At 48.2% G+C, this 15,549-nt stretch overlaps 2 protein-coding genes across 8 annotated transcripts in view; both read left to right on the top strand.

The window, feature by feature from the left end:
• Positions 1–15,549, top strand: part of LOC308467456 (granzyme H-like) — a 175,490-nt gene that overhangs the window by 95,837 nt on the left and 64,104 nt on the right. The window lies entirely within an intron of this gene.
• TLE2 (TLE family member 2, transcriptional corepressor) overlaps positions 1–15,549 on the top strand; it is a 43,490-nt gene that overhangs the window by 24,955 nt on the left and 2,986 nt on the right. For 6 of the 7 annotated variants that reach the window (XM_080988882.1, XM_080988878.1, XM_080988879.1 and 3 more), the window contains 7 exons: positions 2,319–2,454; positions 3,948–4,108; positions 6,512–6,588; positions 8,071–8,320; positions 9,096–9,343; positions 10,818–10,965; positions 13,830–13,980. In XM_080988882.1, the coding sequence (XP_080845008.1) occupies positions 2,319–2,454; positions 3,948–4,108; positions 6,512–6,588; positions 8,071–8,320; positions 9,096–9,343; positions 10,818–10,965; positions 13,830–13,980 (1,171 nt within the window). Of the gene's footprint in view, positions 1–2,318; positions 2,455–3,947; positions 4,109–6,511; positions 6,589–8,070; positions 8,321–9,095; positions 9,344–10,817; positions 10,966–13,829; positions 13,985–15,549 lie in introns of all 7 variants that reach the window. The other variant, XM_080988883.1, reaches the window with a different exon arrangement.

Raw genomic sequence — 15,549 nt, 5'->3', positions numbered from 1 at the left:
TCTTCCTTCCTTCCTTCCTTCTTTCCTTCCTTCCTTCCTTCCTTCCTTCCTTCCTTCCTTCCTTCCTTTCTTATTTATCTTTCCTTTCCTTTCCTTTCCTTTCCTTTCCTTTCCTTTCCCTCCCTCCCTCCCTCCCTCCCTCCCTCCCTCCCTCCCTTTCTTTCTTTCTTTCTTTCTTTCCCTTCCTTCCTTCTCCTCCCTCCCTCCTTCCTTCCTTCCTTTGTCTCCTTCCTTCCTTCCTTCCTTCCTTCCTTCCTTCCTTCCTTCCTCTCCTTCCTCCCCCTCCCCTCCCTCCCTTCCTTTCCTTCCTTCCTTCCTTCCTTCCTATTTATCTTTCCTTCCTTCCTTCCTTCCTTCCTTCCTTCCTTCCTTCCTTCCTATTTATCTTTCCTTCCTTCCTTCCTTCCTTCCTTCCTTCCTTCCTATTTATCTTTCCTTCCTTCCTTCCTTCCTTCCTTCCTTCCTTCCTTCCTTCCTTCCTTCTTTATCTTTCCTTTCCTTTCCTTTCCTTTCCTTTCCTTTCCTTTCCTTTCCTTTCCTTTCCTTTCCTTTCCCCTTCCTTCCTTCCTTCCTTCCTTCCTTCCTTCCTTCCTTCCTTCCTTATTTTCTTTCCTTCCTTCCTTCCTTCCTACCTTTATGGCAGGCTGCATTTCTGCCTCTCTCCCTCCTTTCCTTGCGGGGTGTGTGTGTGTCTCTGTGTGTGTGTGTTTAAGACACACAGTGCGACCGGGGGAGAGAGAGAGAAAAGCAAATCCTATTGATCTCCCCGAAACCTGCCAAGATCTCTGGATTGAAACATCAGTGCCGGAGGAGGACAGCGGCTGGAAGGCAGGAAGACGGCATTGATCCGTCTGTCAAATCCTCAAGGCTTCATTTGGCAACCTGCTCCCCTCCCTCCCTAACTCCCCAGACAGGCTGGAGGGCAGACTCTCCCCCCAAATGCACACTGGGTGAGTGGCTGAGCTCAATCGGATTAGCACGGTCTCTGCTCCCTGAATAACGACAGCCCTGCTGTGCGGCAAAAAGGCTTTTCCTACCCCCCCCACCACAAAAAAAGCAGAAGGCGAAACAGACAGAATGATTCCCTGAAAATTTTATTTTATTTTATTTTATTTTATTTTATTTTATTTTATTTTATTTTATTTTATTTTATTTTATTTTATTTTATTATTTTATTTTATTTTATTTTATTTTATTTTATTTTATTTTATTTTATTTTATTTTTTTATTGTGGTACCTCGGGTTAAGTACTTAATTCGTTCCAGAGGTCCGTTCTTAACCTGAAACTGAGCTTAACCTGAAGCACCACTTTAGCTAATGGGGCCTCCCGCCGGAGCACAATTTCTGTTCTCATCCTGAGGCAAAGTTCTTAACCCGAGGTACTATTTCTGGGTTAGCAGAGTCTGTAACCTGAAGCGTATGTAAGCCGAGGTACCACTGTATGTAAATTTTTATTAGTTTTTTAACATATCATTTCCAACAATAATTAAACATACTTTTACATCAATCACCTATGAAAACTTTCCAATCTGATCATTTAATATACATTTCTTACTTTCACTCTTCCATTTAAATCTCATAACTAATATCTCTCATCTTCCTCTACTTTGCAATGTTTTGTATATTTCTCCTTACGAAAATATGAGCCGGTACTTTAGAACAAGTTTGTGACGTGTATTTTATTTTTATTTTTATGAAGATCACACACTCTGAGACCCCACAGCTAATTCTCCCCTGGCCTCCTCGCTGGCCGAAGTAGGACAAATTCAGCCAGCTAGCCCTGGGGATTATCTAGCTGATTTTTGAATTTTATTGTTATTCATGTTTTTATACTGTATTTTATGCTGCTTTTATAATTAAGTGTTTTAAAGTGTTTTAAATTTGTGGTTAGCCGCCCTGAGCCAGGTTTTTGAACTGGGAAGGGCGGGGTATAATAATAATAATAACAATAATAATAATAATAATAATAATAATATCCCGCCCAGCTGGCTGGGTTTCCCCAGCCACTCTGGGCGGCTTCCAACAAAACACTAAAATACAATAACCTATTAAACATTAAAAGCTTCCCTAAACAGGGCTGCCTTCAGATGTCTTCTAAAAGTTTGGTAGTTATTTTTCTCTTTGACATCTGGTGGGAGGGCGTTCCACAGGGCGGGCGCCACCACCGAGAAGGCCCTCTGCCTGGTTCCCTGTAACTTGGCTTCTTGTAGCTTTATTATTATTATTATTATTATTATTATTATTATTATTATTAGGTGTCTCGGAGGTTGGAGCCTTGTTCCTTAAAACGGACACCCCTTTTTCCTTCCCCCCCACAGAATGACGACAACCCTGCCCCATGCAAATCCGCCAGCCTGTCTCCGCCCCACGATTCCTTGACCCCCGGCCTCGGCCCCAGCTGCGCCCCTCAACTCCAACAGGTCTCCTCTAAGCCATCCACCACAGATGCCATCAGTAAGTCGTTTGTGCAATTCTTTTTTTTTTTTTAATTATACTTTATTGAAAATTTCCAATAGAGTGAAAAAAAAGGTGTAGAGAAATCTCCCAGGTCCTGCTCTGACCATAGCTGTCAACCGTCCCTTATTTGGCGGGAAAGTCCCTTATCCCAGCGCTGTGTCCTGCTGCTGTCCCTTATTGATGATGTCCCTTAAATTTCCCGGGTTTCAAAGGAAGCAGCTCCTCTCCCTCCCTCCCTGCCGGCCAGGGAGGAGGGAGGCTCCAGCCGTGTTGCTTGGCTGCGTTGCTCACCCAATAAAGAGTCAAAGAATGACTGGGGGTGGAGCTTGCATGCCTTGTGCCAATCAAATCAGCCGCGTTGCCTGGGGACCCGCCTTTGCTCAGCGCTTCCCAGCGGAGAGGTGACGGTGGTTTTCCTTGCTGCATCCCTTTGCCGGGTTGCTGCGCTGTGGGAACCACCGCTTGAGGCTTCGTTTGGCTGCTGGCTGGGCTTTCTGCCTTTGGCTCGGAGGGGCTCAGAAATTGAACATACCTGTGCTGGGGAAATCCCTTATTTTGGCTGCTGATCCCTTATTTTCGAGGCTGCTGGTCCCTTATTTTCAAATCTGAAAGTTGACAGCTATGGGTCTGACACTCTAACCGGTGTGCTACTGTCAATGTTTTAAGGGATGCCCTTTTTGGCAGAAACACAGAGAGTTGTTTAGTTTGGAATACAGTGGTACCTTGGTTGTCAAACGCTGAAAACCCGGAAGTAACTGTTCCGGTTTTCGAACGCTTTTCAGAAGCCGGACGTCCGATGCGGCTGTTGGCTGTTGTTTCCGGGGCGCCAGCACCAATCAGAAGCTGCGCCTTGGTTTTCGAACATTTCGGAAGTCAAACAGACTTCTGGAATATATTAAGTTTGGCACTTTTGTTTTTGCTATTTTGCGTTTTTGTTTCTGAGGCTTTGTCGGTTAATTTGTTTTTTGTGACTGCGTGGAGCCCAGTCCAGCTGATTGATTGTGCGACTGCGGAATTGGATAAAAGCCCCCCCTCCAAACAATCAGAGCAAGTAAGAAAACATAATATTCTAATTTCCATCATCTACAATACAATATTTATTTTATAGTACAGCACATTGATTATTGCTTTCATCTTATGGATCAATGGTCTCGTTAGAGAGTAAAATTCATGTATTAGGCGTTGTTTTTAAAAGTCTGGAACGGATTAATCCGTTGTGCATTCCTTTCTATGGGAAAGCGTGCCTTGGTTTTGGAATGCTTTGGTTTTGGAACAGACTTCCGGAACGGATTATGTTTGAGAACCAAGGTACCACTGTAGCCTGGAAACAGTTTGTGTTAATTTTGCAGCCGCGTTTATATTTGTATTCACACGGATCTGCTTCTCCTTTGCGAGTTTGCCTGTTTTGCATATAGATAAAATAGCAGCATAATGTAATCTATTCGGCTTTATGGAGTCTCTCCCCCCCCCCATCTTTCTTTTCTTCCTAGCCCTCCGGAGCCCCCTGAGCATGGCCAGTTCATATGCTTCGTCCTTCGGACTAATGCCCCAAGCCACACTCAACGGTGATCTCACCGCTCCGCGATCGTTTGTCAGCATACACCTCTCTCCGCAAATTAGTGGGACGGTTCTGTACGGACGTTCCCCCATGGTAAGCTGAGAGGCTGTTTTTACCCCCCGCAAGTAAATATATGGGACGCGGGTGGCGCTGTGGGTTAAACCACAGAGCCTAGGGCTTGCCGATCAGAAGGTCGGCGGTTCGAATCCCCGCCACCCACGTCCCTAATATACTTCTTCTTAATTGTATTTCAGTTCAACAATTACTTTGATGAAATACATGTTTTGTTATGTGCAAATGGCTTTAGATACCTGTTAGGTCCATAAATGACCATATAGCGTATATTCAACACAACAAAACAGCGACAATTTGTTGTTGACAAAGGACAGCTGGACATATAAAGGGCCCCATTACCTTCAGTAGCTTAGGGCCTCATCAAATCTAAATCCGGCACTGGGTTGGACTAGATCAGGGCTGTTTTCAGCCAGAACTCAGTTCCGGCGCCTCTCAGGTGGGTGCCATTGTGCCATTGAGCCTCTTGGGCTTGCCGATCGGAAGGTCGGCGATTCGAATCCCCGCGACGGGGTGAGCTCCCATTGCTCCATCCCAGCTCCTGCCAACCTAGCAGTTCGAAAGCACGTCAAAGTGCAAGTAGAGAAATAGGTACCGCTCCGGCAGGAAGGTAAACAGCGTTTCCGTGCGCTCTGGCTTCCGTCACTGTGTCCCGTTGCGCCAGAAACGGTTTAGTCCTGCTGGGCACATGACCCGGAAAGCTGTCTGCGGACAAATGCCGGCTCCCTCAGCCTGAAAGCGAGATGAGCGCCGCAACCCCATAGTCGCCTTGGATTGGACTTAACCTTCACCTTTATTTTAAGAAAACGAGGGAGGTACCACTGGTCACACAAGTTTACCACTGGTCTAGATCAGGGGTCAGCAAACTTTTTCAGCAGGGGGCCGGTCCACTATCCCTCAGATGTTGTGGGGGGCCAGGCTATATTTTTTTTGGGGGGGGGGGAATAATGAACGAATTCCTGTGCCCCACAAATAACCCAGAGATGCATTTTAAATAAAAGCACACATTCTACTCATGTAAAAACATGCTGACTGTCTGCAGGCTGGATTTAGAAGGTAATTGGGCTGGATCCGGCCCCCGGCCATTAGTTTGCTTACCCATGGGCTAGTCAGGGGTCAGTGGCCTTTTTCAGCTGTGGGCCGGTCCACTGTCCCTCAGACCTTGTGGGGGGCCGGACTATATTTTGAAAAAAGGAATGAACGGATTCCTATGCCCCACAAATAACCCAGAGATGCATTTTAAATCAAAGGGCACGTTCTACTCATGTAGAAACACGCTGATTCCCGGACTGTCCACGGGCTGGATTTAGAAGGCGATTGGTCCAGATCCCGCCCCGAGCCTTAGTTTGCCTACCCCTGGTCTAGATGAATGCTCAGGTGAGCATTTGTGACCATTCGTGTTAAAAATCCAGCAATGGAAAAATTTCTGTGGTGCTCCCTTCCTTTAATGTACATGCTTATTATTTGAGAACATGGAGTTGTTATGCTCCCCATTTTTGAGCTGGAGACCCGCATTGTGAACTTCAGCAAAAGAGCAAGTTTGAAAAGGGCATTTACCGTATTTTTTGCACCATAACACTCACTTTTTTCCTCCTAGAAAGTAAGGGGAAATGTCTGTGCGTGTTATGGAGCGAATGCCTGCGGGTGGCGGGGGGGATCTGCTGCAGTCGTGAGCAGAGGATCCATGGTTCCCCTTCCTTCCCTCCTCCGTGGTTACAAAGCATGGATCCACATGGATCCTCAGGATTTTTGCATTGGGCTACTCCAAACTCACTGTCAGATCACATGTCTGTGGCCACAGCATGAACCACAAAAATCATATATCCACTATTTTGTTTAGAATATTTTTTTTCTTGTTTTCCTCCTCTAAAAACTACATGCGAGTTATGGTCTGGTGCGTGTTATAGAGCGAAAAATACGGTAGATCCAGTGATTATTCTGGTAGGTTTACACTAAAATGCAAACAGAACAATTCCCACCCACCCCCCTTTTTTGAAAAAGCAGAGTCTGGTCCTCATGGTCCGAACAAAGTCTGATCAAAACAGGAATATCATTCCTCCACAAAATTTAATATTCTGATGGTTTGTTTGTTTCTGAACAAAAGCCTCAAAGCTGTTTACAAAAAAATGATAAGAAAAATCAACGGTGATAATTTAGGGTTAAAACGAGAGGCGAGAAGCGGATTGAAGCTTGTGCCGGCTCCCTAAACTTGTGTGACCAAGAATTCGAGCCGGCGTCAGAAAGAGTGCAGTGAGGAAAACCTCTCAAGTGGCAGGGAGTTCCATAGGGCAGACACTGCTTTCTGCTGTTCTTTAGCCGCAGATGCCAAGGGCTGAGCCCAAGTTTGTGTGCCAGGCGGGTGCTCTAACCACTCAGCAACAGCCTCTCCCTGTTGACAGCGCCTCTTCTTGATTCCGCCCGCAGGTAGCCTTTGAATCTCACCCCCACTTACGAGCTTCGACCGCTTCGGCTTCCCTGTCTTCCGTTCCGGGTGGCAAACCGTAAGTAACTGGCCGCCTGTGGCCCTATGGGGAGAGGGCGCTTCATCGGGGCTGGAATTGAGCGATCTATTGCCTCAAAAACGGCAATAAACCGTGTCTAAAAATCTCCCCCTTTTGCATTCCCGTGTCTGAGCCTCTGAAGCTAACAGATGCTGAAGGAATGGGTTTCTGTGCAGTCAGTTTGAAACTGACCCCAAATCCCCATTTTTTGTCCTCCAAGGCAGCATTTCTAAAATGCTCTAACTTGAGCTCTTGAGCCAAAACCCAGCTGTATAAACAAGTGCTCAAAGCTCTCTCCCTTATCAGTCCGTGACGGCAATGAGTGGCCTTGACTGTTCCAGTGGAGCAGGGATGGCACGTCTGGGTCTTATCTTACATCCTGACCGCAAAGACCACAAAGACGCACAGACCTTGTCAAGTCTGACAAGAGACCCGGGAATGGCGCCAGGAGTTGGTGACCTCTTGCCCCAAGATAAGATTATAGGAACAGGAACAACCTTTTATGGTCAAGAGTACCGGAACAGGAACTTATGTGATGTCAACCTGCGTGTATAAGCTGACGTGGTTGGATTCCTGGGGATGGGGGGAGACGGTGCCTGGAGGATATATATACTGCATGAAATCTCTCATTTCTTTGGACTTGCTGTGGACTGACCACGCAAGTGCCTTCTGCTATCCAGAGAGCAGAATAAACTCTTTGTCTGAATCAACCTCGGTGTCATCTGACTTCCTTCCTCCCTCCCGGGAGCAACGCAGACCCCACCAGTCGGTACAGTCTAATAAGGCTACAATGCGACAATAATTAAGAATTTCCATCTGCATTTTCGTCCTCCTGCTTTCTTCAGAAGATCATTGGGCGCTGCTGGCTTCGAAATGCAACCTGTTTAGCCTTAAATAAATAAATGGTGGTTCACAACAGCCCTGTGAAATAGGTTAGGGAGAGAGGGAGAGGGCTTAAGGTCGCCCTGTGACTTTCCTGGCCGATGGGCAAACTCGAACCCTCTTGTCTTCTTGCCTGATGATTTTCAGATTGCGGCTGCCATCACCGCCGAGTGATGGCGCTTGGGGTTCCCAAATAATCTCTCAAACAATAGCATGGAGAGTCTTTGAGAAGGGCACACAGCACTCCAGACCCAAACATTGTTATTTGCAGCTTCCCCTTGTGTGGACAGTTCTGTGTTTGGGTTTTTTGGGGGTGGCAGGGAGGCCTGGAATGGAGTTTATGGGGAAAGGGCTTGGCTGGCAGGGCAGGAGAGGCCTACGCCACAACAGCGTTTTGCAAGGTCTCCCTTGTTTGGTGCAGAACTTTCCCTTAAGTCGTGCTGTTATTTAGTTCAATGGCGGGAAAGATTTTAGGGGAACGGCAGTTCACGGCGCCTTCCTAGGCCCCTGGAGGGAGGCCTCACCCCGCAGGGAATGGCGGTCCACTGTCTTTTGGCCATTCCGTTCGCACCCAAAGCCTTCTCCTCGCTTCCCCCGCAGAGCGTACTCCTTCCACGTCAGCTCTGACGGGCAGATGCAGCCGGTGCCCTTCCCGCCCGACGCCCTCATCGGCTCGGGCATCCCTCGCCACGCCCGCCAGCTCCACACCCTGACGCACGGGGAGGTGGTCTGCGCCGTCACCATCAGCAATTCCACGCAGCACGTCTACACGGGGGGCAAAGGCTGCGTGAAGGTGTGGGACGTGGCCCAGCCGGGCGCAAAGACCCCCGTGGCACAACTGGACTGCCTGGTACGTACGAGGACGGGTGTGTGTGCGTTGGTTTGCGTGACTCAGTTTCCCAGGCGCATCCCTAGGTTCTCCCAGGACTTGGGTGCTCTTGTGGTCCTTGCAAGATGGTTTTGTATTGCGGTTGACGTTTTTATTGCTTCCTGTCTTTTAAAAGAAATATATCACCATCATTCCTTCTAGCACTGATCTTCGGGGGTGAGTGCCAATCATTTCTCATTCAAAAATGGCACTTTCCATGTGCGGGCGGGGGGGGACGGACCCAAAGGGTCAACCCGCTAAAAATTAGTCGGCTAATGAGGGATGGGCCTAGAATTATGACTTTCTGTTTGGGGTGTGGTCAGGGAAAGAGGACACAGAATGGAGTCTCGTAGAGCGCATTGAGCGCATTGCAATAGTCCAAGCAGGAGATAACCAGAGCATGCACCACTCTGGCCAGACAGTCCATGGGCAGATAGGGTCTCATCCTGCGTACCAGATGGAGCTGGTAGACAGCCACCCTGGACACAGAATTGACCTGCGCCTCCATGGACAGCTGTGAGTCCAAGATGACTCCCAGGCTGCGCACCTGGTCCTTCAGGGGGACAGTGACCCCATTCAGGACCAGTGAGTCCCCCACACCTGCCCATCCCCTGTCCCCCCAAAACAGTACTTCTATCTTATCAGGATTCAACCTCAATCTGTTAGCCACCATCCATCCTCCAATGAAAGATCTTCGTGGTTGGGACATGGCGTCCTGCTTCCGTGTCATTCTCTTGCCTCTTGTCTCTCCACCCAGAACCGGGACAACTATATCCGGTCGTGCAAGCTCCTCCCAGATGGGCGGAGTCTGATTGTGGGTGGGGAGGCCAGCACCCTCTCCATCTGGGACCTGGCGGCGCCAACTCCCCGGATCAAGGCGGAACTGACGTCCTCTGCCCCGGCCTGCTACGCCCTGGCCATCAGTCCCGATGCCAAGGTCTGCTTTTCCTGCTGCAGCGATGGCAACATCGTGGTCTGGGACCTGCAGAACCAGACTATGGTCAGGTGAGATTTAATGGCGAACGAGGTTTGATGCACGGTCATCCACGGAACGCCCTTCCATCCTCAACACCCGGATAAACGGCGCACACCTTGAGATACCCTGCAATCATTATTCTACAGTGGTACCTTGGTTCTCAGACTTAATCCGTTCCGAAAGTCCGTTCCAAAACCAAAGCGTTCCAAAACCAAGGCGCGCTTTCCCATAGGAAGTAATGCAGAATGGATCAATCCGTTCCAGACTTTTAAAAACAGCAATTTAATGTGAATTTTACTATCAAACGAGACCACTGATCCATAAAATGAAAGCAATAAACAATGTACTGCAGTCACACAGTCAGTCCATCAGTAGCTGAACTGGGTTCCACACAGTCACAAAAACAAAAGAGCCACAAAGACGCAAAATAAATAGCAAAAGCAGACAGAACTCAGCGTAACACTCAAATCGGAAGCGTAACACTCAAAACGGAGCACGTTCGACTACTGAAAAAAGTTCATAAACCAGAACGCTTTCTTCCGGGTTTGCAGTGTTTGGGTTCCAAGTTGTTTGAGTATCAAGGTGTTTGAGAACCAAGGCACCACTGTTTCTGTTTATTTCATGAGATTTATATGCCGTTTCAGAGGAGTGCCTCTTGGTTGTAGGGTGTGTGGGTGGGGAAATCCTCAAAGCAGTCTGCAATATTAAAACATTCAAATCATCAAGTCAAATCCGCAGGCAACCCCTGGAGATCTCTGAGAACAGCCTTCCTTCCTTCCTTCCTTCCTTCCTTCCTTCCTTCCTTCTCCCTTTCCTTTCCTTTCAGAAAATAACACACTGTTCTTTGAAGGCCCAAAGTTCAGCTGTCTATTGGGGCTTCAAAGGGTGTGCAAGACCCAGCCTATTCTTCTGTGATGCAGGGGAAACCCATAAGTCAGAACTGCTTCATTTGCCAGCCAGGGGTTCCGAATGCTTTCAGAAAATACAGTGGTGCCTCGCAAGACGAAATTAATCCGTTCCGCGAGAGTCTTCGTCTAGCGGTTTTTCGTCTTGCGAAGCAACCCTATTAGCGGCTTAACGGATTAGCGCTATTAGCGGTTTAGCGGCTATTAAAGGCTTAAAGGCTTAGGGGATTAGCTGCTAAAAGGCTATTAAAGGCTATTAAAGGCTTAGCAGATTAGATAAAGGGGGGGGGAAAGCGAAAAAAAAATCTCTAGACTCGCAAGACATTTTCGTCTTGCGAAGCAAGCCCATAGGAGAATTCGTCCTGCGAAGCACCTCTAAAACGGAAAACCCTTTCGTCTAGCGGGTTTTCCGTCTTGCGAGGCATTCGTCTTGCGGGGCACCACTGTAGCACCTGGTGCTTTGAAGGCCCAGAGTTCAGCTATCTATTGGGCCTGCAAAGCACCAGCGCTGTGCGAGACCCAGCAGATCGCTTATTCCAACGTGTCTAATCTGTCATTCCTGGGATATAGGATGACTCCCTTCTCCCTTCCCTTCCAGGCAGTTCCAGGGCCACACAGACGGCGCCAGTTGCATTGACATCTCCAATTACGGCACCAAGCTTTGGACCGGGGGCCTGGACAACACTGTGCGGTGCTGGGACCTACGGGAAGGGCGCCAGCTACAGCAGCATGACTTCAGCTCTCAGGTCAGCTTTGGAGGGGGGGTCGGCTGAGTGTGTGACATGCACAACGCACTTGTTTAAAATCACCCCTTTTGCTTGGCACACTCTGGAAGTGGCTCAATTGAAAATATTTACAGTGGTGCCTCGCAAGACAAAATTAATTCGTTCCATGAGTTTTGTCGTCTTGCGATTTTTTTCGTCTTGAGAAGCACGGTGTCGGAAAAGTTTTGGAAAAGCTTCAAAAATACCAAAGTCTTCAAAAACCTCAAAAAAGGCTACCACACGGCGTGCTATGAGTTGCTCCTCGAAGTCAAGTCGCAACTGTATTAACGGTGTTAAGAAAAAGGAAACAAACTTGCAAGACGTTTCCGTCTTGCGAAGCAAGCCCATAGGGAAAATTGTCTTGCGAAGCAGCTCAAAAAACAAAAAACCCTTTCGTTTTGCGAGTTTTCCGTCTTGCGAGGTACCACTGTATTCCTGCCTCGCAGCGCTCAACGAGGCTGTTGTACACGATCCGTTTCAGGGTGCCGTTTGCAACCCGAAAGGTCCTTAAGTAGAGCGCCACCGCTGTGCGTGCGCGAAGCGCGATAGATCGCTTCTGTGTGTGTGTGTGCAGTGAACCCGGAAGTAAACACTTCTGGGTTTGCGGCATTCGTAACCTGAAAAGCCGCAATGTGAAGCAAACGTAAAACGAGGTATGACTGTATATACCATTTCCCAGAAAACCGTTACCTCTTTACAAGTCCACCACATACGGTAAAAGATACCGTATTTTTTGCTCTATAAGACTCACTTTTTCCCTCCTAAAAATTAAGGGGAAATGTGTGTGCGTCTTACGGAGCGAATGCAGGCAGCACAGCTATCCCAGAAGCCAGAACAGCAAGAGGGATTGCTGCTTTCGCTGCGCAGCGATCCCTCTTGCTGTTCTGGCTTCTGAGATTAAGAATGTTTTTTTCCTTGTTTTCCTCCTCCAAAAACTAGGTGCGTCTTGTGGTCTGGTGCGTCTTATAGAGCGAAAAATACGGTACTTTGCGAACATAATCCGTTCTGGAGGTCTGTCAGGAGGTCGAAACGGGTCACTGGGAGAGGCGCCGTTGTGTGCAGGCGCAGGCGGTGATCGCCTGGTTCTGCGCATGTGCGAACGGCGATTGCCGCTCCTGCGTATGCGCAGACGGCGGCAAACCTGCCGGTTACTTCCGGGTTTGCCGCAGTCGCGACTTGGAACGATGGTGGGAGTGCCCCCAAATCCAACTATTCTGGACAACAGCCATACGAGAAATATGTAAAATAACTAAGTATTAGACATCACCCCAGAATTGGCCCTACTAAACATCTTCCAAGACAACAATACCCATTTACACCACAAAGAACTCATAATCCACCAACTTTCAGCAGCCGGAAACACCATAACCAGACACTGGAGAGACCTGTCAGGAGTAAGCATGGACCAATGGTACCAAATAGTATGGGAAACAGCCCTACTAGAAAAATTAACCAATACAGTGGTACCTCGCAAGACGAATGCCTCGCAAGACGGAAAACTCGCAAAACGAAAGGGTTTTCTGTTTTTTGAGCTGCTTCGCAAGACGATTTTCCCTATGGGCTTGCTTCGCAAGATGGAAACGTCTTGCAAGTTTGTTTCCTTTTTCTTAACACCGTTAATACAGTTGTGACTTGACTTCGAGGAGCAACTCATAGCACGCCGTGTGGTAGCCTTTTTTGAGGTTTTTGAAGACTTTGGTGATTTTTGAAGCTTTTCCAAAACTTTTCCGACACCGTGCTTCGCAAGACGAAAAAAATCGCAAGACGACAAAACTCGCGGAACGAATTAATTTCGTCTTGCGAGGCACCACTGTAAACTGAAACTGACACGGGGACAAATAGAAGAAGACGCCTTCACCCCAGTATGGCTCCCCTTTATCACATACACAGCCCAACAAGACAATGACGATAATCCACCAACAGCATACAAATCAATATGGCTAACCTGATCCAAAACACCCACCCACCCCACTCACACACGAAAACAAAGACCACCACAGCCAATCACAAGTGAACAGCCACACCCTAGGCCAACCCCAACCTCTCTCACCACCAAAGGAACACAAGTGAACAGCACAAGCAACTCTGACACCAAGCCCTACATACATTAAGCAAAATAGAAACATCGCCACCCGACCCCCCCCCTTCTCACCCCCCCCTCAATGTCTCAACAAATGAAACTGATTTGTAAAAATATTACATGGAAAAAATACGAGAGACATTACGCATACTTCTGTAAAAAAAGAAAATATTTAATAATAATAATAAAAAGAAGAAGAGGCGGTGGTAAGTAGATATTCGACTGCGCCTTCCTTTCCTTTACATTTCCAACACTCGGAGATCTTGTCCCATGCATTTCAGCAAGTTTTGATGGTGTTAAATGCCACCTATACATTATATATATATATATATATATATATATATATATATAATAAGAGGGACGCGGGTGGCGCTGTGGGTTAAACCACAGAGCCTAGGACTTGCCGATCAGAAGGTCGGCGGTTCGAATCCCCGTGATGGCGGGGTGAGCTCCCGTTGCTCGGTCCCTGCTCCTGCCAACCTAGCCGTTCGAAAGCACGTCAAAGTGCAAGTAGATAAATAGGTACCGCTCCGGCGGGAAGGTAAACGGCGTTTCCGTGCGCTGCTCTGGTTCGCCAGAAGCGGCTTAGTCATGCTGGCCACATGACCCAGAAGCTGTACGCGGCTCCCTTGGCCAATAAAGTGAGATGAGCGCCACAACCCCAGAGTCGGCCGCGACTGGACCTAACGGTCAGGGGTCCCTTTACCTTTTTATACATTATTTTCTTTGCGTGCACTGACCTGACTCTGACCACTCTCACCCGCAGATTTTCTCCCTGGGCTACTGCCCCACGGGCGAGTGGCTAGCAGTTGGGATGGAGAGCAGCCACGTCGAAATTCTTCACGTCACCAAGTCGGAGAAGTACCAGCTTCACCTGCATGAGAGCTGCGTCCTCTCTCTCAAGTTTGCGTCCTGTGGTAGGTGTGTGAGCTGTCTCCCTGCCCTAAGGCTTCCAGCTTAGCTTAAGCCCACCGGTGTGGCGGTCTAGGGTTTCGGGGAGTCGGGAAACACCCCCTCTGATTTCTGCCATTTCCACTGTCCTGGACCTTCACCCAGCGAGCACGAAAAAGGGAGCTTTTCTGCCACCGCTGGGAATTGTAGCGCCATGAGGAGTCAGCTACAATTCCCAGGGTTCTTTATATGCAAACTGCTAAAGATGAGGTAGGGACGCAGGTGGCGCCGTGGGTTAAACCACAGAGCCTAGGGCTTGCCGATCAGAAGGTTGGCGGTTCAAATCCCCACGATGGGGTGAGCTCCTGTTCCTCAGTCCCTGCTCCTGCCAACCTAGCAGTTCGAAAGCACGTCAAAATGCAAGTAGATAAATAGGTACCACTCCGGCAGGAAGGTAAACAGCGTTTCCGTGCGCTGCTCTGGTTCGCCAGAAGCGGCTTAGTCCTGCTGGCCACATGACCCGGAAGCTGTACGCCGGCTCCCTCAGCCAATAAAGCGAGATGAGCACCGCAACCCCAGAGTTGGTCACGACTGGACCTAATGGTCAGGGGTCCCTTTACCTTTACTAAAGATGAGGTAAAATGAAAATCAGATAGGGGGGACTTGGGGAAGCCCACCTAACAATGTTTAGAAAAAATAAGGTTAAGACAAGAATTTGTATTGTTTGTTTTTTTCTGTTTGTGTTGTTTAGTTGTGTTATAAAATGAATTTTTTGTGTGGGAAAAAATACAATTCCCAGGATTATTGTGGCGGGGCGCTTTAAATTTTCTTAAATCGCCCACAGGCGAGAGCCACTGCTACGCCCATTTGGGCCTCTGGACATGCCCACCGCCGCCATGTGCCCCCCCCTGAAGAAAATGTGGTGCCACAGACCATACATTCAAAGACTCTGAAGTGTCAGAAGGGGTCCAAGGGTCATCTAGTCCAACCCCCTGCAATGCATGACTCTCGTCCCCCATCCAGTTTTGAAACCATAGCAGACCCTGCTTAGCTTTGCAAATGGGCCAGCAGTTTTATTGCTGTGAAAAGACTCTGTTGGGCAGGCTTCCTCAACCTCGGCCCTCCAGATGTTTTGAGACTACAATTCCCAGCATGCCTGACCACTGGTCCTGTTAGCTAGGAATCATGGGAGTTGTAGGGCAAAAACATCTGGAGGGCCGAGGCTGAGGAAGCCTGAAATTGATGGTACTCTCTCCAACAACGCCACCGCCTTGGCCTGAATATCTGCTCAGCCTAGTCCCACAAACCTTGCCCTTTTTCTTGAGGAGGGATAAACTCTATGGGCAAGAATAGCAAAGTAGAGCCTCCTAGCCCAGGAGCAGTCTACCTGCAAATCCCAGCCGCCGGGGACTAGCAGGAGGCTTCCAGGGTCGGTTTTCCCCCCTCCAATTTTTTTTATTGATTTTCAAAAATTCAAAACAAACATACATACATACATACATACATACATCCTGTTTAAATCTTGGTAACATTATTAAGTGACTTCTTCAAATCCCCTTGGTTGAATTTCGTTATATATCATTTTAACCGTTTCC

This window comes from Podarcis pityusensis (genome assembly GCF_964106645.2).
Source record: "Podarcis pityusensis genome assembly, chromosome: 18".
Lineage (NCBI taxonomy): Eukaryota > Metazoa > Chordata > Lepidosauria > Squamata > Lacertidae > Podarcis > Podarcis pityusensis.
This window is presented reverse-complemented; position numbering and strand designations above follow the sequence as displayed.